The following is a 25,314-nucleotide window of genomic DNA, read 5'->3' as shown; positions in this document are numbered from 1 at the left end:
CCAGCAAGCCAAGCCAATGAGCCAGCATGCACACTAGCAGAGACCTGGCACAGGCACATCAAAATGGAACGCAGCCATTATTAATGTAGCACCCGTTTGACAAGTCAACATCTCTGCTAGGGTCTGCTCACAGTTGATAATCTTTTATGTGATGTATGATGTCTTAAATGTAGACAGACCCCACTGAAAACATGATGGTTGTACTGACTACTAATGAGCAGTTCATGGGCGTAAAGTAGATCAGAACAGAATAAACACTGTTTCTTTTTTGTGCATTTTGACCCCCTGGTTCGCTGGCCTAACTCCATAACTAGCACAGCAGCGACAAAGCGGCAGGCTTCCGGGTGTTGTTTGGTCACCTTTTAAGGCATCTGCATCTCAAAATGTTTAGCATCAGGATCAAAGAGTGAGCTATATTAAATATTAGACTTGTGTTTAATTCTGTGCTGACAGAAAAAACAAAAGGGCTTTCTGCTCAGACGGGTTGTTAGTTTATTTTGTATTTTTAGTTGTGCGTGTGTGCAAAATTAGTGGCAGGCAAAGTAGAAAGTCTATAAAAATCTCAAAGCCCACGCACCTTTTAAGCCTACAGTAACCCTTTAAAACTTTTTCTGCTTTAGAACTACAGGCAGAACATTGTTAAATGTTACACAACAGTACCAGATTCATATATGATAACAGAAAAAACCCATGACCATTGCTCATTTCAATTTATTTTTTTTTCCCTTGTGAGATTGGAGCACATGAGCAACTGAAATTCATCAGGGGTGTAAAAGGGCTATTGTTCCAATTGTGAGAGGTTTCTTTTCTATTTTTTTCTTTTCTTTTTAACAAACATACACTACATTTTAATTTCCACATATTTGCCAAATATGGCAGCAGGTCCTTAGTAAAGATAATCCCTCTGATCATGTTCCTGTGAAGCCTGAACCAAACATTGATTTGTGTAGCACTGGATAAATCGCCCCCTTTCTATCTTAGTCAAGTGTCTCCTCTCTGACGTAAACAGATGTTCTGTGCTCTAAAGGAGCTTACATGAGCAGCCTACAAAAACCGTTAGTATGTTGCTCCGAGGAAGGAATTGCCCACAGTACCTTGGTGTTCTTGACATGATGTACCAGCTTATCTATGCACTGTTCGAGGGCTGTTTGAGTGGTTCTTATTATAAAACTACCATGAGACTGTTTAATTAGGCATACATAGGCACACTGTGTTCTAGATAAACATTATGAGTCTTGTATGTAAACAATTTTCAGATGAGAGATTGCCTTGATATTTTGGTTTGACCAAAGTGGGGTGGTGATCATTGCGGGTAGGCCAAGAGATGTAGAGCCATGCATGGAAATGAGCCCTCATTACTTTCTGTTCTCGTTCAGACCGATGCTCCCCTCTCCTCTTCCTCTTCTCCTTCCCTCACTTCATTTTTCATTTTTCTCTTTGTTGCTTCGTCTCTTTTCTTTGGAGAAATAAAACTGGGTCATATCCTCATCCCTCCTCCTCCTCAGTGGCTTAAATGGAATAAGCAGAAAAAAAAGAGGGTGAATTAATGCAGCGCTGGTGGATGCACAGGGAGATGGGGATGTTTGGATGGTAGCATAGGCATGGTCATCCACACACACACACACACACACACACACACACACACACACACACACACACACACAAACCTGCTGTAGACTCAAACATTGCAGCTAGTGTAACACTCAGTTCAGAAGCACTTGAAACATATCTCTTTTCTCTCAGTGCATCTTATCCACTATTGTGTGCCTTTTTCTTTCCTGTACAAGGTGCATCTCACCGCTGCTTTTCTTCATGCTACATCTTTATCTAACATTCCAGGGATCTCAGCGCGGACTGCCTGCCGCCACAGCTCAATAGTTCTGTCAGGTTGACCTTTTTAATGTGCTATGATGTCAGAATCTCCTTCCCCTCACACTCACTCACTCTCTCACTCACACACACACACACACATACACACACACACACACACACACAGATAGGCTACACACATACAGTTAGGCTACAAAATCTTAAACAGTAGTGCAATAACAGGACAACTATTGCAGTACTATCATGATACTGCATGTTGCATATGGTAAGTAGACTGGCACTAACTGGAGCACATTACCTCCGCCAAGGCGAAAAATGCCCTATCTGGCAATGTAAAGGAAAGTGATTTAAAAAAAAATCCTGGATCTGCCACTTTAACCTGATCATCACCTGAATTTAATAGGCTCATCCCTGGCCCGTGCTCCGTCCCTCCACCAAGTGCAGTGCAAATTGGTTCAGTACTTTTTGTGCAATCCTGCTGACAAATAAACTATCAAACAAACCAAAAAACAGACACGGGTGGGTACATAACCCCCCTGGCGGAGGTAACAATGATGTTATAATATATTAGCGATAGCGATATGTGAGAGTTTAAAAAAAATCTGATAATCGTATATCAGCTCATTTTTAAGCTAAACGTTAAGGATTCCTCATCAAAAATGTTAAGTTTTTAAAGTTTTATTTTTTTAATACTGTTTATAAATACATGCATACAATTTGTACAGTTTGATACTAAATTGCTACTCTGCCACTTCTCCGTACTGTATTGTTGCTGTTGTTGCATTGCACATCTGAGCTGTTATTACTGACAGTGACATGGCTAATGCTGTTCGTTACTTTATTACAACTTTTTTGCAATATTTTATCCTATTTGTTGTTAATTAACTCATTTTTTTCCCTATTTTTGGCTGGATAGCCAAACTGGACTGACTACCGCACTTACCGACTTTTCACACCCCTTTCAACAACTTTTTTTTCCACAAGAGCACCTTGCAACAAATCTAGCAAGTTTTTGGACGAACCTTAGATGCTTTCCATGGTAGAGAGTCGCCAGTATTGCCCCAGGCTTTCCCTCCGCAGGCACACCTCTCTATGTGTCTCAGTCAGCTGACCATGGCAGCTCACACAGACATGAATAAGCTTCTACCTTTTACATGTAAATATAGCCGAAATCCCAGCACAGCCGTTGCCTTTAACTCATGTGTATGGTGATTTTTTTTATTTTTATTTTATTTTTTATTATTATTATTTTTCCCAGATGACGTCATGGTTATTAAATCAGGGTGTTAGCGGTGCAGAGCAGCAGGTGGGAAATGGCTGGAAAGTGACTGCTGGTTAACATGTTGTCATGTAGTCTTAATTAGTAATTTCAGTTACTATTACATACGTTTTCTATTGTCTGACAACAAAAACAAAAAAAACATTTAAGTGAGAACAGCTTTATTGGGAATTTGGCTGTATTAAAATCGCTGTATATGTGAGCGAAGAGAGTAGGAGAGAAGTAAACAGATAAAGGGCTGAAACCAGCTGACACTCGGCAGAATGCAGATAGGACGTGATGGCGTAATGAATATGCTCATTAGACCATTACTTCATACAGCAACATTTAGCGACTTTCTGAGCTGGCTTTAGCTACTTTTCATTGAAAATAGTTGTTTACAGTGGTTCCGCAACAGTTTTCAACTGCGTGCTCAATTTCACACATTGACCATACGCGGTCCAGCTAAATGCTCGGTTTTGACCTGGTCTTGTTACCTTATTTATTGTTTTTCGTAGCATCAAGTACGGACATTGCAAACTTAATCTAGTCGGTTTTTTTGTAATGACAATTGTACTTATACAATGACAATAATGATTTGATTATATTCTATCCTAATGTGCTCAGTGGGTCACTTTGCAGCTGAAAAATAAACATTTGCATTTCTGTACCACAATTCATGGTTAACAGTGTAATCCATAGTTTTGATTAAAAATGAGTGACACTTGGTTCCAGTATATTATGACAAGATGAGAACATATTTGTCTCATTACTGCATTTCAATATCCATCTACACAAATGAGCTTAGGTGGCAACACACATGCACATACTGAACTATATTCAAAGTGGGCTTGGAAGGAGTGAGTACCAGAATTGGTATATCAGTATTCAGACGTCAAACTTGCCTGATGACTTAGACACCGCTTAGACAGCTATGTGGGCAGGATGGAGTTTCAGGGGGAAAAAATCTGTCTGCGTTTACCTTTATTATTCAGACTTGGGATGTCAGTCATTTTTTGTCATGTTTTACTCACAATTCAGGAGAGAGATGGGTGAGGGACCAGTGCATGTGCTCGCTGTATATGGAACTCACACCTCTGGGCAATATAGTTGTATTCAAAAGTTTGGGCACCATGGAGCAAATGATATATTTTGTTGATTTTACTTAGTAATACCCCAACTGACAGATATCAGAGCTTGCAAACACCTCTCCCCAGCTCAGAGTTTCTCTGTTCTTGATTTAGGACTTTTCACCCACTCTTCCTGCAGATCACTTCCAGTTCTGAGATATTTTTAGGCTGTCTTGTACACACAGTGTGTTTAAGATCTACCCACAGATTTTTGTTCAAGCCAGTGGACTATAGGGGCCGTTCCAAAACTTCATGTTGTGCTTCTGGAAGTACTTCATGTTGGTCTGCTTTCGAACATTGTTCTGTTTAAGAAGCCAGTTTCTTTTCAGTTTCATTTTCTTGACTGACTGCAGGGCATTTGCGTCCAGCATTTTCTGGTAATTAGTGGGATCCATTCTTCGCTCTAACCGTGCTGTGTTTCCTGTGCCACTGCCTTCCACACAACCCCAAAGAAGAATGGGCGGGGGGGTTTAACTAAGTACTGACTTATTAGGGTATCCAAACTTTTTCACATACTTCAATTCGTTTCAATTCAAAAAAAAAAAAAGAAGGAATTTGCCCAGGGTGCCCAAACCTTTGTATACAACTGTGTAACAGTCACATGCACGTAAAAGCACATTTATTGCAGTTTCTTCACATTCACTTTAAAAAAAATAAATACTCACTATACTGGTCACTCATGTTCAATATCTGCTTGATATAAAAACATAATAACATATAAAAACCAGATATTCATGTTCTGCAGCAGCCTAATACTTTGAATTACATTGAATTTCACTTTTAATTATCATTCCTAATGCATATGAAGATGACTCATTAAATAAACCACTTTGGAAAATGAAATGCTCAAGTTAAATTCAATTCGAATTAAAGGAGAGACGTGAACATTTTTTCCCCCAAAGTCTACACGCTGCATCTCAGGTTGATTTTTGTCAGAGGCTGCTCATTTTTGTGTTTGTTTATGCTCCTACTGTTGTCAGTCTTTTGATCTAGAAAAGCTTTAAACAAGCTGCTTCAGAGCCTTATTATGTGGCATTCAAATGATAGTGCAAGCATAGAAATTCAATAGAAATACTATAGAAACACATAAAGTGATTTCTCTCACTGGTGCATTAATGTTTGCTTGAAACACAAATGCTACTATACAATAAAAATACTACCATAAAATATTGCCAAAGGTCTGGTCTATCACAATCAAAAATATTTCTACTGTAGGTATGAACACTCACGGACACCATGGGTACATCCCGATAATTGCATTTTAGTCCATCCTACAAAAGATGCATCGAGGGGTGCAAAGAGAAGGTGAGGAAAGAGTAATCATAGAAACATGTTTTTAGAAAAATGAACCATGATCTAAAGTGGCGTCCGTTTCTGGTTACGGTGACACAGCTGGTTCAGCTGTTATTCTTCTTTAACAGCCATATTACAACATCCAAGGGTTTGGAATTGCCCGTATATGCTCTGCACCACAAACAGTACACTACCTTTAACACACTCAGAAAAAAAAGTGATAAATACTGAGGTCATCAATTCTTTACATGCTAAGAGCCAACGGCTCCTGTGGAAGGATTAGGTGATTAGAAAGACAACGCTCTGAGATTGGCCGGCAAGCCTCATCAGATAAAACATGTTTAGAGCAAACAAAAGCCTGGCTCTGTTGTGTCAGAGCATCGCCCCCACTTTGATCTCCTCGCTCTTCCTGTCGAGGCTACAAGAATCTCCCTCACATCTTCAGATAACTGTCTCGCACTCAAAGCCTTGTCAGATGTGGGGGGCTCGTTTCTCAGGACTGCCCTGGCTATTCTCTGATTAATTAGTTGACAACCCCTCTGATGGCCAAGAGGTTCTGCCAGTCCTGCAGGTTTCAACACTCAACAAATCTGACAACATGCACATGTAGTAGACTCTCTGCTTTGCTGATCAATATATAATGTTAAGTTATTTACCAATATGGCATCAAAAGTTTTACACAAATGTGCTGAATTGATTTTTGCCCTTCTCTTTCCCTTTCCTTCTATCATGTTTCCCGCTTCATGTTGCAAAATCAGCCTTTCGCAAGGGACAAGGCTATGATTAGATTTGTTTGTGAAGGACAAATTTCAAAAAAAGTGGGTCGATCCAATAAAGAGAATTTACACAGTGGGTGTAAACTTGTTATTCTGTTTGGCAGCATCAGGTAAACTGATGGACAGCACTAGATGGAATCCACCCAGCTTCTCCCTGAATAATATCCATTATCATCCACAGCCTACTGTAAATTACCTCTCAGGAGAACGGGGCTAAATTCAAACAGTTACCATGTAATTTTCTTGAGTCCATCCTAATACAATTTCATAAAGATAAACTGATAACTGTATCCTGTAGTATTTATGCATGCATATACGTTTGTGTTTTTCCTCATATTAGTCAGTTCTTTGAGCAGATGCTGTTCAGATATACAGTCGAGAGAGAGAATAAGACACGTGGGAAATCTAATCGACGTGAACTCATCAACAGAAGTGCTTGAGTGTTGTGCTAAACAAACTTCATTCTCAAATTGTTTCACCAATGCTTTGCAATAACACTGTGCACATCAGCCTCACATTATGTTTATGGAAGTCATTTTAATGCTTGCACATTTAATTCCCAAAATGGCCCAGACAGAAAACCAAAATGCATTATTTATCAAGATGCAGCTTCAATTAGAAACAACATGAAGCAGAGTTTGACATATGAGGGCTACTTTGTGGCCAATTCACCATCAACCCAAACCATATAACATGATTGTTAAATAGTCTTAATCAACCCAAAGCATTGTTTTTGTGCGACAAACACAAACCCGTTGTGAACGACGTCATTTTTAGGATGAAACTGGTGGCTTAGATGTATCTAACACGAATGCTGACTGAGTCTTTTCTGGCTGCGATTTTTTTGACGTAAAGAGAGCCTGTCTATTGCATTATTTAAGCACAAATGCCTTCTCGCACTCAAAATATTTTTTAATTGCAGACACTGAGGGGATTCAGAGAGAATATTACAGATGCTGTTTCATTTCAGAAGTTTAAATATCTTCTCTAGCTGTACACTTGGAGATGAGTAGCAAGGAAACGACTTAAGCTTCTTCGCAATTTTTGTTTCTTGTTTATTTTTTGTCTTTTGTCCCTTTTGTTGTCTGTCCAGTAGTGGTTTAACTCTGTGTCCAGGGCTTTTGTTTTCTTGGCTGCTGGATGCTGTAAAATGTTTCATGCCCTTGTCAGAGATTGGAGGTGCTCAGACAGACATAACGATCTGGCAGGAGTCCAAGACAAAACAACACATGAGGAGACGAGGCTCTGCTACTGATACAGTAGGTTGGAAGTGGTTGTCCTCTCGCTTTATCTCGTCTTATAATAACCCAAGTTTAACCTCTGAATGTTCTAGGGTTTGGTACTGTAAACTGGTTCTGACTGGAACTGCTACAAAGTTTATGATTTGTGAAGAAACATAATTTTTGATTCTAGCAATTGATTCCAAAAAGCCAAGTTGGTCCACTACATTTCTGCTTACAGAAAATCTCGTAAATGTCCTTGCTTGTCTATAGTGTTAACAATCAAGTAGACTGTAGACTCTAGAACTTGTAAGTGTGAATATAATGTTATCAGAATAAGGAAAAAAAACGTTGTTTGTTACAAGGTAATGGAAATTTATCTTTGATGTGGGTTGCACCTCACACAGATTGAATAACATACACTTAGTGTATGTATTTAATTTCCAAATTGTCTGGGATGTAAATGCCATAATTCCACACCTTGATGTTTTTACACTTCGTTTTGTGCACAAATGCCATATGATCAGTTAGTGAGCTTTACAGCAGAATTACGTATCTCCATGGATGCATGTAAATGTCTCCACAGACCTAGCAGAGAAGAGCGGAACTGGTAACCGTAGGTCGCAGAGGAGCCAACTTGCACACCTCCCAACAACATGTCATGTGGATCTGTGCATCAGGCATGCTTTTTTTTTTTTTTTTTTTGCTACAGTGCATGCTCAACTTTATTACATGGTGGAATAAAGTAGTGGATGGTACAGTCTAGTTTAACATCATCTCAGAAGCTTTTGGCCTATGCAACATAGCACTATAAATCCTACTCATTGTTTGACTAAGTTAATTAGAGAACTAACATGTTTTGCCAAAAATGGTACGTGAGTCCTTTGCTCTTCGCTTCTTTTTATGACTTGGCTCACATCTATTTACTCCTTGTATCTGTTAAAGGGCAGCACCCTCCTTCTTATCCCCCTCTCCCCCTCCTATCCTCTCCAACCCCTGCTCCGTGTGATGACACAAGGTAATAAGAGGTCAGCAAGCCCTGCTGAAACATAAATGCATTTCTTTTGACCATGGCCTGTCATCATTTAAGGTATTTGGAGTGTATGAGTTTCTCTTCTTCATTAGTGGGCCCTTGAGTAGAGTGTACCAGGTCAATATGACCAAGGCTCTGTCTAGTAAAACATTACTCAACAAAGGTTGTCTGTTTCTGGCTCCTGTTTGGAGCATGGCTCTAAGTACATGACATTTAAATGAGCCTGTAATCAGACCCATGAAAATGTAAATTTAGCCTTTCTGTTTCAAAAGCTCTTTTGAAAATTGTTCTTTCAAAAGTTAGTAATTGGAAGGAGTACTCCTCTGAGGAAAACGTGACATACAAGCTAAACTGCACATGGACACACATGAATGTCGGCTCACACAGATGTAATCAGGCACAGATAGCAAGTGCATCCAGGAAAATGTGTGACTCATGCATCTGGTATTTAGGGATCTTGTTTGTATCTCTGTATCTCTGCCCTTTCTCTCTATAGTTACCCACACACACCACTCCTAAACCCACAATCTTGTAGTAGCTACACCCAACCCATCCTAACCAAGGCTCATGTGCATGTATTTTTACACTCTCTCACCCACATACGAGCACTCAAAAGAAGGGTCCCAGTTTTAGTATCATTGTAGTATCCCATGCATCCATTATCATTTTATTTTCTCTATGTCAACCTCCCATACTGTGGCCAAAGAATTGCTTTTGGCAGTGTTTGATTGTTGTAAGGTTTCGGACTAATCCAATAACAGGCCCCTGTTTGTAGACAAGGCACTGTTAAGTTGTCAGCAAGCCATGCTGCCCAAGAAATAAGAGAGCCTTCAGATGCCTGAGTGAGTCAGCAGTACATGCACAGAATAGTGCCCACAGAAAATTGAATTGTATTTATTAGACTTTTTGATAGCCTGGATTGAATGGAATTAGAAAAAAACCTGCAGTAAATTGCAGAATTTAAAATGATATCCAAAACCTTTTGGTATACGAGTTGTGAGTGAAATGAACCACTGTCATAGCACGGTATACTCTACATAAGTAGAAAACAGTACATCTAACCAATGAATTTCCTTTTTTGGGATAATAAAGCTACATTTGATTCAGTTTTATTTGAAAAACTCTTTAGGCCAGCCAGGTTCACCCCAGATCTACTTGATTAAATCTTCTGTTTGTAAATCCCTGGACGGAAAACTAAATTTCAAAGTGCACTGGGTGTTGAAGTTTTACCTCCAACTACTGCAGCTTGAAGTAACTTTTTAACAACTTTTTGACATTATTCTGTCTCAGAATTGCATTCTAACATCAACTTTCATAAGTCTTCTCTGTTATGACTTGATCTGCTCTTATCAATAAATTTTCTTTGATTTTGAAAACTAAGTGAACCTTCTGTTTGTTCATAGTCTCTACTGGAAAACAGCTGCTCTGCCAGCACGTCCCTCTGCTCCAGTGCACTCAGTGTATGTCTTCTGTTTTCCTCGTACATTTCTAACTCTTCTCCCTGGAGCACAATATACTGTATTCTTGTCATATAACATATATTTGGACATAAATGGTGCAAAAAACAGCAGTTTTGATTTTAAATCAACACATTTTGAGTTGCAGCACCGGCTCTATTTTGTAATCTTGCAGATGCCATAAATGTTTTCCATAGCAGTTATTGTATTGGGTGTTTCTGAAAATCTTACCTGGTGAGAATATAGAGGATGAATGGCAGGTCCCTTTTAAACATTCAGCAGACTAAGGGAGTGGTCCATTGCATTAATCTGCTGGTCACCACCACATTTACAACAAAGTGGTTAGCACACATCCCAAGGTAAATGATTTTGTTTTCCATCATCTACCTGACATGTGTTCTCACCCGTCTCTTGTTTTATTTAGATGGTTTATGGCCCCCCCCACTCCTCTCCATAAACCTCGACATTTCCTCGATGGCTGTAAACAAAGCATGACTAGCCCAGGAAAGTGATATACAAAACTGAGAAACTGAAAATTTCTGTGTGCAGTTTTAGGTCCTGAGAGCTTAGGGACCTTTTCAACAACAGGTCATATAAATGAGGTTTTGTGCTATGCTCTAGCATTATACGTAAATAATTCATACTTGCATTACTTCATGGCACCATATGACTCAGCAGCATATAAGATTTACATGGGTGGCATGCAGCAGCTTTTCAGATATTTTTTGATTTTTTGTTTCACTGCATTTTGACCTGTTGATTTAGAAAATGGTAATTAATGCTCTATGTTATGACACAGCACCATTTCAATATCAGGGTTGTCAAACAGGACGTTACATTGCTCAACAATGTAAAACAACAAATTACTCAAATTAAAAGCTGGCTCTTTGCCTCCCTTGTTTCTGTCTTAATCAAAAATATTGCAGAGATTTGGCAGTCTGTTAGCTAACGTCAGCTGGTTTGGTTGTGTACAAAATAAGTTTTCATTTCAGTCAGCTATGTCATGTGGAACAGTTATATCAATATGCGAGCTCAGAGTTTGTACAGTTAATTTTTGGTGTCCAGGCTGTGACATTTAAACATGCACAGAGAGAGAGACTGGTAGTGATGATAACCACACACCATCTGTCTTTGGGGCAAATTTGAGTTTACAGGTGAATGTGGGAGTGGTTGTGGGCTGATTTAAGTACTATATGTGAGCAGCTGCAGTGACGATGCGGTGTTGTAGTGTAGCAGCAGCACCTCAGGCAGATCAGTTGAGTGAGCTGAGCATTGCAAGCTTACATAGATCACCTGATTTAAAAGTGTGCGTTTCATATGTGTTGAAGAGTCAAGTGTGTCACATGTGAGAGTAACAGCCCTACTTGTGTTGTCTGTCTGAACAGGCTGGCGGGTTTTGCTCAGTTTCTGTGAAATCAACTGCCTGTGAACTGGGCTGCCTAAAATAGCACAGCTTCCCTTTTAAACTGATATAGCATTGTTCCAGGTACATTAATTTCAACAGGTAACAAACAGTATGTCAATAAACAAAACAGTATTTATTGTGCATAAACCAGTTTCCAAACCTAAATAATGTTATTTGTCACACTATTTAACCATTTAAAGTATCAGTGGGTCCTGTTGTACCATGGGGGAAAAACTTCATTCTAGGGACACATGACGGTACACATCTCTTTCAACCAATTGTCCCTTATTTATTCAATCTTTATTTTTAAAAGGAGATGTATAAAGTAGGGCTGAAGCAATTCGTCATATAATCGATTATCAATAGAAACATAATCTGCAACTATTTTGATATTTGGTTAAAGCAAAAATAGAGAAACATTGCAAAATATTCCGATTCTAGCCTCTCAAATGAAAGGACATCCTGCTTTTCTTCACTGTAAACTGAATATTTTTGGGCTTTGGACCTTTGGTCAAAATGAAATGATACATTTGAAGACATCATGTTGTGATAGGCATTTTTTGACAATTTTTTGACGATTCATAAATTAAATGATTAATTGAATAATCAAAAAAATACCTGGCAGATTAATCGACAGTGAAAGTAATTGTTATTTGCAGCTCTAGTTTATAGCATTAACCAATGCCACTTACCCCAGCTAGTTTTCTATGTCTGTCTAAAATACCTACAACTCAACAAAAATACAACATAAGGAAAACATAGATAAAGGGCTAAGTAGCTGAGCAGACTTTAAACTGTTATTGTCTTTGATGTAGCTTAACAGAAGCTTGATATCCACAGCACAAATTTAAGTTAACAAGTTACTCGTCTTCCTTTAATGCAAATGACAGCAGTAATGGCCAGTCGTTGTGGAGTAAATGGCTAGCCTACAGTGACTTTTGCAGGACAGGACTCTCATTTACAGTGGATGGTTATTTTGGATCAGTACTACATCTACAGTGGCTACAGAATCTATTCAAACACCTTCACTTTGTGCAAATTTTGTGTTGTAGATTTAATTTTGAATGGATAAAATAAAAAATTTTGCCCATCAGTATACATTCAATAACCCATTATGACAAAGTGAAAACACATTTTAAGAAATTTTGGCAAATTTATTCATTTTCAAAAGTATTCAGACCCTTCGATAAAACACTCCAAATTGTGGTCAGGTGCATCCTGTTGGCTTTAATTTTCCCGTAGATGTGTTGACTTGATTGGAGTCCACCTGTGACAAATTGAATTGATTGGACATAGTTTTTGTCCTGATGTGCAGTGTGAATTGTGGGACCGTATACACACAGGTTTCTGCTTTTCTAAACTAAGCCATGAAGTCCAAAGAACTCTCTATAGACCTTGGCGATTCAAATTTTGTGGCAAGTAATAGATCCAGACAAGGGAATAAAACCTTTTTTAAAGCTCTGAGTTTTTCCAGGAGCACAGCAGCCTCAATTGTGAAATAGAAAAAGTCTGGAACCACCAGGACTCTTCTCAGAGTTGGCAACCCGGAAAAACTGAGTAACCAGGCAAGAATGGAGGTGACCAAGAACCTCTCTGACTGCTGCTGAGATGGTGGTCCTTCAGGCGGGTTCTCCCATCTCTGCCTGAAGGACCACCATCTCAGCAGCACTCCATCAATCAGGCCTTTATGGTATATTAGCTAAATGGAAGCAACTTTGAGTCAAAGGCATGTGACAGCCCACTTGGAGTATGCCAAACGGCATTTAAAGGACTCTGAGAGCATGATGAATGTCTGATGAGACACAAATTTAAACCCTTTGAGCAAAACTTCAAACGCTACGTGCCTGCTGTCGGGTGGACAGCAGGCACTGCTAGTCACCTGGCTAATACTCTCCCTCCAAATGGAGCATGGTGGTGGCAGCATCATGCTGTGGGAGTGCTTGTCAGGAGCAGCGACAGGGAGACTCGATAAGAATTGAGGGAAGGATGAATGCAGCCAAATACAGAGAGGTCTTTGAAGAAAAGTCGCTCCAGAGTGCACATGACCTGAGACTGGGGAGACACGTCATGTTCCAGCATGACAATCACCCCAAGCACACAGCCAAGACAACGCGGGGAGGCTTCGGGACAAGTCTGACTGTCTTTGAGTGGCTCAGCAAAACCCCAGACCTAAACCACATAGAACATCTGTGGGGAGATCTGAAAATGGCAGTTCAGTGGCTTCCCGTCCAATCTGACGGAGGTTGAGAGGATCTGTCAGGAATAATTGGATAAACTGCCCAAATCCTGGTGTGGAAACCTTGTAGAAACTTACCCAAGAAGTCTCAAAGCTTTAATTGCTTTGGGGGGCTTCTACAAAGTACAGATTTATGTGTCTGAATACTTTTGAAAATGAGAGATTTCAATTTATTTTTAATAAATATCCAAATATTTCTAAAAAAAAAAACTGTTTTCACTTTATCATTATGGGTTATTGAGTGTAGATTGGGCAAAAATGACAATTTTATCCGTTTAAAATTAAGTGTGTAAAGTGAAGGGGTCTGAATGCTTTCTGAAGCCACTGTACATAGTGCAGCTGGTGTTACAGGAGAAATGACATGAAGTGCTTTACCAGCATTGTGGGTGCAGTGCAGTGTAGTGTACCCACATCAGTAAAGTACCCATTATTAGAGTTGTTTACCTCTACGTCATTTAAAAAATAAGCCTCTGCATTTCTGGTTGTTTCAAGAACTGGTGTAGCAACCAACGTAAATAATCCAATTTCATGTCAGGCCCTGCACATTTAAGCATCAGATTGCTTGCTTGAAATTAAATTGAATTAAACAATGATGAGTTGGTCATTCAGGACACAACTGAACCACCTGAATGTTTCAGCTCTGTAAATGCAGAGGAGCTTCTCCCATGGATATCATAATTTAAATTGTGTGTCTCTCTTGTTACAAACAAATGGCTGGCTTTGGTGTGAGTACTAATGAACAAAGAGAGCGAAATGTATCTGTACACGCAGCTCAGTGAAGAAATTTATTGCCAAGCTTCAAGGTATTGGTTCTTTGTCAAGGTAATTGTACCTTGACAAAACCGGTTTTGTTTGAGACATTGGTAATAAATTTATTCGCTGGAGCTGAGCGTGTAGTTATATTTTTCCTCCTTCTCTTTTTGTTGAAATCTATTCTGTGGATCAGCGCTACCATGACTAAAACCAAGATTAATTGCTTTCATATCTCTAGTGTGGGATCAAAACGGCTGGGATATCGAAACACACACGGACACACACATACGCACAAGCAGAGTGTCTTAATACACCACACATTTTTGCTTACGGTACACAGTGTACCAGATCAGAATGAATCTGCATGGATCAAAATGGGACCGGTTTAATTGACAGCGAGGCTTCAACGCTGTGCCGCTGCCATACAGCATGCAGGTCCTCTCAGTTGGAACCAAACATCTCTACACACTAGAGGGTGGGTTAAAAGAAAAAATGTGAGAGATAAAGAACCACACTCTGTTTTGTTTGCTGTATATACACAGAGAGCAGAGAGGCAAGTGTGTGTATGCAGTTGTACATCTCCAAAACCAAACACTTGCTGATTCACCCTAATGCCAAGACGGTGCGTCTTTCCTTATGCATGTGCATCTGAGTACATGGCTTTCCTTGTTTATCATAACTGCATACAGATGATGCTGATACGGCTTGTTCATCCCTTGAAGGAAACAGAGGCTCTATTTGCATCTGACATTAAAGTGGGGATTGAGTGTGGCAGCATATTACAAAACCAACATGAGAAGAAGCCAATGCATAATGCACCTCTGTGGACAGAAAGCATCAGAGCAGGGCGACTGCCGCTCGCTCGCTCTTCTAACAGCATCAATTCTGCTTCCCCAGTCACCTCTCTGTCTGACAGCTGTGATGAGAGGAGAGAGGCAGGGAGAAAGGGGGAGGATAGATATAGAAGAATTCACACGACTGGTTGAATATGCAATCAGTTTGGTGGCTACAATGACTGAGCAACATCATCTGAGCAGTGAAGAGTGAGGGATTTTTTTTTTGGTTTTTTTTGTTTTGTTTTTTTTTGGTATCTGAGTGGGCGAGATTGAGATCAGGAGTGAGGCAAAAAAGAGACAGAAGGCAAGAGGGAAGGAGGGAGAGAGCAAGTGTGCAGCTTTGAGGCGTTCCATCATCCACCAAACTCCTGCAGCTTCCCTTTTCCCTCCTCCTCCTCCTTCTCTCAGAGAGAGAGAGAGCGAGAGAGCAACAGAGAGAGAGTGAGAGAGTCACGCTTACAAGCCAGCGGAGAAGAGACGTCAAGAGGAGGATCTACAAAGGGAAAAAAAAATCCTTCTCTCTCTTCTGCTGCCTCTCTTCGTGCGTCCTACGGGCAGCGAGGAGCGAAGAGGAGCGAGGAGGATCCGGCTGGCATATTTTCTACGCTGCTATCCCCGCAATTTCTGTGGCCATATCACAGTGCGTGGAGCGCAGGGAGAGCCGCCGAGAGCCTGATCGGTGACATCGCTCCGCTACGAGAAGAGCACCGTAGAGGAGTCAGGATGCTTAACAACCTGACCGACACAGAGGAGGGGGACGGGGGAGCGCAAAGCCAGGGTGAGTGATGGGATGTGTCATGCAGTCACACACTCGCACACACACATGAGCAGGTATGCATAAACAGGGACGCTCACATGGCAGTGCAAGACAGACAGATACTGTACATCTGCCCACGCAAATACACGACGGGGGAGTAGATATATGTAGCAGAGAAATATCTCACAAAACACACAACATGCATGATTTAACACACACAACCTGATGACAGTGAGCAGTCATTGCAAGAGTTGGTGTGTGTGTGTGTGTGTGTGTGTGTGTGTGTGTGTGTGTGTGTGTGTGTGTGTGTGTGTGTGTGTGTGTGTGTGTGTGTGTGTGTGTGTGTGTGTGTGTGTGTGTGTGTGTGTGTGTGTGTGTGTGTGACAGCGTCGTACTATGGTCGGCCTGCTTGCTGCCTCTGCTGCTGCTCTTACTGCAAGGCTGTTGTGACAGGAATAGTAATGGGCTCAGTCCATACGATGGATGGTGAGCGTTAAGGGCATTACAGCTCTGTCCAGCACACGCACATGCACAGACTTGCAGTAATACACAGACACACACACACACACATGCAACCATACAATCACACACACACACACACACACACATGCAACCACACAATCACACACACGTACACACACAGTACGGAGCATTTTCTGGTGCAATTCTGGTTCATCCATTCTTCATTGCAACGTAAATACTTCCACCACATATGGCACTCTATGGACAGACGGTATGGGCATGTGTACATTCAAACACACACGCAATAAAACACACACACACACACACACACAGCCACTCACAATTACAGATACCCACACAGCATTGCTGCTAATCCTATCGCACCCAGCTGTCAAAATCAGCTCTCAATTCAATCCTCATCGCTCAGCCCAGTCCTCAGTCTCTGCAGGATTTCTGGAGAGAACCTGTAGGTCACTGGTTTGTGCAGAACTGTGATGTGAGTGCTCTTATACCGGCGGTTCAGCAGAGAGCACGTACCTTCTCAGCCGGTGACAAGCACTGCACATTTCGGAACAGTATTAAGTCATGAATGCAGTTAAAGTCCCTTGCAATTTTAGTTTGGCGACCATTTTCTTCCGCATTGGTTTAATTCGAACTGAGGGTACTGCTTCACTTGCCTGTGAAGAAGCTGAAAACAGGCAGGCTTTTTCATCTCTGCTATATGTTAAGGATTGTTGTAACTCTGCACACATCTCTTTCTCTCTCTTAAGGCCCAGGTCACTTCCTCACGGCCCTCTTTTTTTTTTTTTTTTTTTTCTCAGTCTTTCAAGGCTCCCATTCTGTGTTATGCACAAATCTCCCTGTTGTTGTCAGTCCCGGGCTCTCAGGGATGCACTGGAGGGACATGTTGCGGATGAGAGAACAGTCACTATGCTGCTTCTCCTACCTGTGAGGGCTTAATGATAAAAATAGACCAGTGCTGGGAACATGAATATTTAACTTAATGCGGGCATCTCTTTTTTGTTGGGGGGGGGAGATTACAATGGTGCGCTAAGAGCATGGACAGCAGTTGTAAGAGGTTGGCGGCGGGTTTGAAGCATGACCCTGTTTATAAGTGCAACGAATTGGAACCATCAAGGGCAGGTTACCAAGCGTGACATAAAGCCACAGAACAGCGCATGCAGAAGTGTCAAGCTAATGTGATTACTTGAGCGTTGCTGTCTCTGTGTGCGCTTCAACCCTTTAGCACTATCAAATTCACTCTGTGATTTACATATATGTGTATGCATCTGTGTGTGCAGAATGGTGTTTTAAATTTGGCACACATGTTCATGCTGAGCACATGCTAACGCGCTGTAAAGTGTGTGTAGCTGTAAGTAATTGCCTCAACAGCCATATATATAGATGTCAGACTGTTTCATTTGTCAGGACGCCCCCCCCCCACCACACACACACACACACACACACACACAAAGCAACACACACACACAACAAATCTCTCAGGATCTCTATGTTTCTCTCCCTGTGTCAGTCTCTCCCTATCTGTCTTTTTGGCACTCTGCAGTGGCAGCATCATTCAGGATAGAACCCCCCCCCCCGCCTTTCCTCTGAATTACAGCTCTGCCAAGCTAGTGCAACAACCTGAATAACTCTGTTTAGTCATCAGTACTATGCAGGGCAGCTCCAGATAGGCAGGGCTTTTCACCTCTTTACAGTAGGAGATGTCAGAGGCTGTCGCTGTCCGCTCTCCTCCGGTGCTGAAAGCGGCTCCCCCCTCTCTCCTGCCTGACTCCATTAGTATGTCCTGTATGTCCAGGAGCTCAGGGCTGCCCAGCGCTGTCCAAGGTGCTGATTTACAGCCTTCATTACACAGCTGGGTTACAGCCCGGGAGAGGACAGCACAGGGAGTTGCATACAGCATCAGGGTGGAGAGGGGGTGTGTGTGTGTGTGTGTGTGTGTGTGTGTGTGTGTGTGTGTGTGTGTGTGTGTGTTTGAAGAGGTGTATTTTTACACTGCGTACCTTTTTATAAGTATGCAAAGATGAAAGGCATAATTCTCAGGGAAATTGCAAAAAAAAAAAAAAGGGTGTAAGGAACCTAAAAGAGAAGTGGATGCATGTTGAATCACGGTCAGATTTACATATTCATAAGTTGTCATGTTGCTCTCCCACCACATTGTTAATTATCTGCAGATTTTTTTCTCTTTGGAGCAGTGGAGAGGTGGAGTGTCAGCAGCGTAAGGAGGTGGGATGCAATCAAGAGTTGAAGGGAAGGTGAAGTTTTAGTGATCCATTTGCAGCACAGAAAGGGTTTAATGGCATAGCATGTCTTGTTTTTGAAGTGTTTGAAGAGTTGCTCATTTTCTTCCTGGCAGGTGTAGAATGATGTTGTGGTGTGCCGTGTTTTAAGTGTTGGGTTTTTAGCTTACACTGAGATGAGAGAGGCATGGTTTATTTCTGACTTACTGGTGGTATGGAAAATACCATTTTACATATTTTCAATATTGTAACAAATATGCTACATCTACTGAATCATGTAAAGCTTGGATTTTATCATTATTACAATGATAAGCTACAGTGTATATGATTTCTGCTCAGACATTCAGAGCACTCGTTGTGTATGATGCACTATTAACAGGAGCTGTGAGGGTCCAACAGCCAAGGTTCTTGTTAGCAAGCAAAAGCGATTTCATGCTTCTTCTCCAAATGTTTGTTACCGTCTCCAATTTTTCATTTATGTATTCAGTCGCTCATTAATGTGTCAGTTCAGTTTATTTGTTCCAGTTTAATGAGTGAGTACTTTTTGTTAAGTGTGCCTAATTGAATATTGCTCATGAGTTCCGGTGGACAAAGTCTTGGGCCCAGCGGGTCAGCTGACAACTGTTGGCCGGCTCACTCCAGATGGATCACACTCTGTTTTCTGGAGGCTTATTTAGAAAGCATTCTAAACGTTCTTGCTTCTGTTGAGAGTCCAACCGATACTGGAGTTTTGGGGTCGATACAGATGTTAGGGAGCAAAAAATTACTAAAACAAACCCAATATTCCCTACTCCAGTCATATGTAGCATAAAATCGGCTGTAATTTATATATTATATTTATATATTATATATAAATTACAGCCGATTTCATGCTACATATGTCTGGAGTAGGAATTATTGGGTTTGTACTAGCAGTAACTTAATAGCTCTGATACGACTATCAAAAAGTGAAAAACTATGAGGCTGATATTGTTGAGATAAAATTACAAACCGTTAAAAACGATGGAATCCATACATGCACTGTTTTCTTCTCATAATCTGAATACTGTCCTGGGCTGGCAGACTTTCATATAGAGAAGTTACAACAGAATGTAAATACATTGAATTGCTAATGCTGAAAATATTCAAATCCTAAACAGCATCAAAAACAGGGTTTGATTTAATAAAAATCTTAAGGATTATAATTTCAAATACACCTGAAAGCTTGACTGGCTGCTTTTTAATCACTTCACTTCAGCTGCCATGAGATTTAGATGTAATCAGTATCCACCCATGGGGATCTTTACCTTGCTCCTTGTTTATGTATTTATGACAGGATTTTATACAGGAGGAAGCAACCTGAGGGTATGTCAGTGTTACTGTACTGCAGGTAAATGCAATGGATGGGTAACGTGTGAGATGCGTCGTATAGAACTAAATAATTTTGGACATATTGGTGTTAAATACATCAAACCATGGTAACCGTTCACATGTTACTCCATCTACAGTATCACCCATCCATAGGGGTGGAACGATTAGTCGAGTAATTGATTTGTCAATTGACAGAAAATTAATCTGCGACTATTCTTTATAATCGATTAAAGCGTTTAAGCCATTTTTCAAGCAAAGATGCCGAACACTGTATGGTTCTCAATTGTGAGGAATTTATGCTTTTCTTTGTTCAGTGTATATCATAGTAAACTGAACATCTCTGGGATTTAGACTGTTGGTCAAATGAGCAACGAGCAACTCGAGCAACAAGTTAGGGAAGTCATAACTGTCATTTTCCACCGTTTTCTTACATTGTATAGTCAAAACAACTTATAGATTCATCAAGAAAATGGATGATTATTATTGTCTATCTATCCATCCATCTATACATCTATCTATCCATCCATCCATCCATCCTCCCTCTCCAGCCAGTCCGTACTCTTGGTCAGGGCTGCGAATAGGGTTGTAGTGATGATTTAGTTATGGCTGACTGGATAATACTGCAAAATGCTCCCAAGGGCCCTCTCTCAGGGAGGCAGTTGTTGTGCATGCTCAACGTCATTATTCTCTGTCTACCCACTCTGTAACTTATCTACTGTGAATGGAGAAAGAGAGAGAGCAGAAATGCACAGTAAGTGAGAGAGATTGCTGGCTAATACAGAACCACAGGCACTTGTTACTTGGAAAGGTAGCTCTCTGGCTGCACACAAAAAATGCTTTTTCAGTAGCTTAGCACTTAAGTGTATCATCTCCGCATGAGTAGACAGACACATAGGCCTATTGTAATTTGCGTTATGGCATTGCATAGGTTAAATTCAATACTTTATTGCCATGTCCACCACGTTATTTATGTAGCCGGACAGTGCTGTACACTGCAATCCCCATTAGTGTCATTGAGAAGGAGAAACTCCATTTTGTGCAAAATACTGTGGACCATTTTAGTATTGCAGAAAGTTACAGTCATTGTTATGCCTGTTAGCTCTTTCCAGCCGTTCCCCTCAGTTCTTTACATTTTTTGTTTTATTTCTCACCCTATACCATACTCATAAAAATCACCTTCTTAAGAGTCAGTGGTATTTTTAAGCAGTGTACCAACCACCATTGTTCAAATGGCTCCCGAAGTCTAATTATAGATTGTAATTATGTATCACTTAATTGAATTTAATAAAGGTGGATATTAATGAAACATGGATACAATGGCTTACATAAGGATTGAGCAGATGAATGGATATTCTTGCTAATGAGAGTATCAGTAGTGGGTGTCCAGATATAATGGATGGGTATTCATTCATTGGTTTGTCAATTAAAAAGCAGGAGAGTATAATCAGCGGTGAAGGGCTCTGCTTCCCCAAAGCTTGCTGTTGAGTCATACTGTTCTAATATAAAGCTCAGACAAAAGCGTGTACAAACCGGGAAGTAATTCACTACCATCAACTTTGGTGGTGTCTACATGTACATTTTAATGAAAACAATTATTGGAAAAGGTGATTTCATTGCTTTTGGTTGGATTTGAGTCTCAAAGACGAAAATGTGATCATTGGCTTTCATCTGTGATTTATATTTGTCATATTTCAGCAAGATAAAACCCTGTTCAGCTACAAAAACAGTGGTAAGAAAATGCAGGCAGCAAGATTTTCTGAGGTAAAAGATTTCAAATAATGGGCCAGTTTTGTAGAGGGGAAGAGGAGGTCAGTGGAAGAGAAGGAAAGAGATGAATCATGCCAAAAGAAGCTCAACGGAGCTGCACACAGAAAACATCGTCTTCTCTCTCCCCACTTTCATAAGAATGTACGGAAAATTGTTTCCTTTGTGGTTGTCAGTGCATTATTACCACTGTAGGAAACAACTAGGCAAGTTAAAATATTACAGTTCATTTCAATACACAACAATAACATGAAACTATTTTTTATTGAGGCAGATTATGATTACGAAAAAGGCTTACAGTATAATAACAAGGCATTCATATATGCTACTAACAAAGATTAAAATATTGATGAAGTATGAAGTAACAATAAATAATCACAGAGAAGCAAATGCACAGTATTTAAAGAATAACAAACAAGCCGGAAGAAGCGTATAAATTACTATTATTAAGTCTGCTTTAAAAGCTGCAATTGTTATTGTAGCAAACGAAAACACCCAATCACAACAACACTACCTAACCAGATCTCAAAGTAGAAGAAGAAGAAGAAGAAGAAGAAGAAAATGTCTTTTCAGCTTCTTGTTTCATTGGAAAATTATTGCTGGTGTGTTTTCGGTCACAGGTTCAGTATAAGCCTGTAGGACTAGGAAAAATTGTAAAGGCATGTTTACACTCAATAATTGCTTAGAAATAAAGAAAGAAAAGTGAATTTTAAATTTGATGTAGCTCTCTAACACACTTGTAGCTTTTTATTTGGGAGGGTTACATTTTCAGTTTTTGATGATACCTAACTCTTGTTCCTTTTGAGTTTGAATGCACTTATTGTAAGTCACTTCTGCATTAATGAGTTTTTTTTTTAGGCAGTTTTTCCTTATCAGATTTGAAGGTCTGGGGACAGAGTATCATATGCTGTACAGATTGTTAAACCCCTTGAGGCAATTTTGTGATTTGTAAAATTGGACTATATAAATAAAGAAAATTGACTTTGGACAAAAGGGTCTGCCACATTAATATAATGTAATGTAAATTATCTCCTTTTATTACCAACATACTTGAAACCCGACATTAATGAGCAAATTACTCTCCAGTAGTCCCATTGTAGTCCATCTGTATTATTTCTTCAAGACACCACAAGTATATTATTACTCATCGCGTAGCTAAATCTCAAAGAAAAAAAAATTGGCAATTTGAAATGATACTTAAAAAAATTATTTTAAGTAAAATTGCTTTGCTGGCTGTTTAAAGCATATGTTAAGATTTTTTATGGTCTCTCTTTACATATATTACTCTCATGCCCATATATAAGTTGAAAGTTGAAAGTTGCCATCTTGTCCATAGCCAAGATTCAGTCCTGTTAATACAAAATCCCCTTTTGTAGACTGGAACTATGTCCAGACTGTCCTATTATATGATTTTAAAATACATCTGCAGTCCCTCACAGCAAGTAGTTTCCATTATCATGGTTTAACTTCCGAATCTACAGTAGACAATTGATGATCTTTAAGCCTGGAGTGTTATTTAGCAATTTCCCCTGAAGTTTTCTGACTTTTGTTTGTTGGTGGTGTCATCCTACCTCCCCTGTATTAGATAACTGCCCATGCCCAACACCATGTTAATCATTTTATTCTGGCTGGCTACAGTGGGTCATAATGATATCAGTTTTAAACAGGCAGCTTTTAGTGTCATGCTAAGCAAAGGGCCTTTTTTCAAGTTCTCCAATTTGACTTTTAACAATGGTACAGTAAGAAATAAATCAAAAAGAGGAGGTAGAAATACATGCTTGAGTTAGAGGCATTCATTTTTATTGGGGGGAACAACTGCCATCACCATCACTATTGCTGTCTCCAGCTATACGTAATGAAAGCAATACGTTTAGACATGCCAGTTGGAATTGTCAAAAGGCGTGCTGGGAAATGTAGAAAATCATCAGAAGAAGTAGAGATGAGATCAACTGAGGTGGAGTGGATGCAACAGAAAGTAGATTACAAAATCAAAACAACTCTTTAGAAGGCATTCCATATATTACAGTATTATAAACTGATAAATTAACGCTTTATCTGCAGGAGGAATTTTACTTTTAATGGTCATGAATGTTCGCAGTTTTCAAAAGGAAACCGTTTGGTTTAGGTGCACCACTGTGTGTGAATCTGCACACAGCAGATAAAATGAATCAGAAGCTTACAGCGCCTGCTCCACATCGGTGGCTGACTGTCACATCCTTGCTTTCCTCTGGCTGGTTATGGAAGTGACCTAAGTTCTCGATGATTCTCTCATTTCCACCCTATCTGACAGTACTGCAAGTGGACCTGTGCCAGGAGATTGAACCATAATGAAAAGCCACGTATTGATATGCTCTCACTCATATACGTGCTTGCAGTGATTTGGCTGGTGGGTTGTTGAGACCAGCCTCAGAACCGTGATACCCACTTGGCCCAGCAACATAACAATCAGTTGTAGCATCGACTCTGTACACAAAGACTTCTCACTGTTCTGTCACTTGAGACAAAATAAAGGCCCCTGTTTGTGTGTGTGTGTGTGTGTGTGTGTGTGTGTGTGTGTGTGTGTGTGTGTGTGTGTGTGTGTGTGTGTGTGTGTGTGTGTGTGTGTGTGTGTGTGTGTGTGTGTGTGTGTCAGAGCCTGGCTTCTTCCCATTTTATCAAGCTGTTTTCATTTGGCTCGAGAAAAAAAATAACCAAGTAGGTAATGTGGATTGCCATGGTTACAGTCTGGCCTGTTGGAAATGATCCATATATTTGCTAAATATGAAACCTTTACACTGAGGTTAAACATGACAAACAAAATACAGCACAAACTGCTTATCTCCATCCATTCATCGATTTCTACAAGTACAGTGCTGCAGTGGTACATTCACTTTTGTACAGAACATACAGTATTTCAGTTGGGGAATTTCCCTGGTGGATAAATCATTAGCATTTCATAAAGCGCAGAGAGAAGTCACGTTTCTCTCTTTTCAAGCTCACACGTTACCTCTGCGTCATGGCACTCTCTCCGTCTCTCTGTGTCTCTGAGTAGGGCCAAACAGTTCTCTCAGCTCCATCTTTAATTGCCTAGGTAACCACCAGCCAACAGAATTTATTTTTTTTCTTTCTCTTTCATCTTAAAGAGAAGTTGTTATACAGTATGGGCTTGCCGTCACATGTGTACTTGGCCCTGAGCATGTGTGTGTAAATTGTGCCTCTCGTGCATATGTTTGTGGTGGCCTTTAATGTATGTGCATGCTAATATTGGCAAAATGAATAAAGGCGGCTGTTATTGGTTGGATTTGCTGGAGAAAACTGCTGGGGCCCGATAATGAAAACTCTGTGTGGATACATGAATAAAGCTTTGTGTCCGCTCAATAACAGAAATATGCATAGACATTCTTTTCATCAGATTTTTAAAAGGCGCACATACACTTGACTCTGTTTTATAAATCTCTGTGTTTGTAGAACTGGGTGCCAGATTTCCACTTCCACAGCTTAACATAAATAGATGTAG

General features: G+C 40.2%; 1 protein-coding gene across 4 annotated transcripts in view; it reads left to right on the top strand.

Annotated features, from left to right (window-relative positions):
* The window catches only part of slc12a5a (solute carrier family 12 member 5a), a 171,164-nt gene that overhangs the window by 52,443 nt on the left and 93,407 nt on the right, over positions 1-25,314 (top strand). Inside the window, exon 1 of one of the 4 annotated variants that reach the window (XM_040115504.1) lies at positions 15,698-16,005. The exons of the other annotated variants lie outside the window; for them this stretch is intronic. Coding sequence (XP_039971438.1) covers positions 15,951-16,005 — 55 coding nt within the window. The 5' untranslated portion in view covers positions 15,698-15,950. Of the gene's footprint in view, positions 1-15,697; positions 16,006-25,314 lie in introns of those variants that run through there. 4 annotated transcript variants of the gene reach the window in all.

This window comes from Xiphias gladius, chromosome 21, assembly GCF_016859285.1.
Source record: "Xiphias gladius isolate SHS-SW01 ecotype Sanya breed wild chromosome 21, ASM1685928v1, whole genome shotgun sequence".
Lineage (NCBI taxonomy): Eukaryota > Metazoa > Chordata > Actinopteri > Istiophoriformes > Xiphiidae > Xiphias > Xiphias gladius.
Note: the sequence above shows the minus strand (reverse complement) of the source record. Positions and strands in the feature narration are given on the sequence as shown.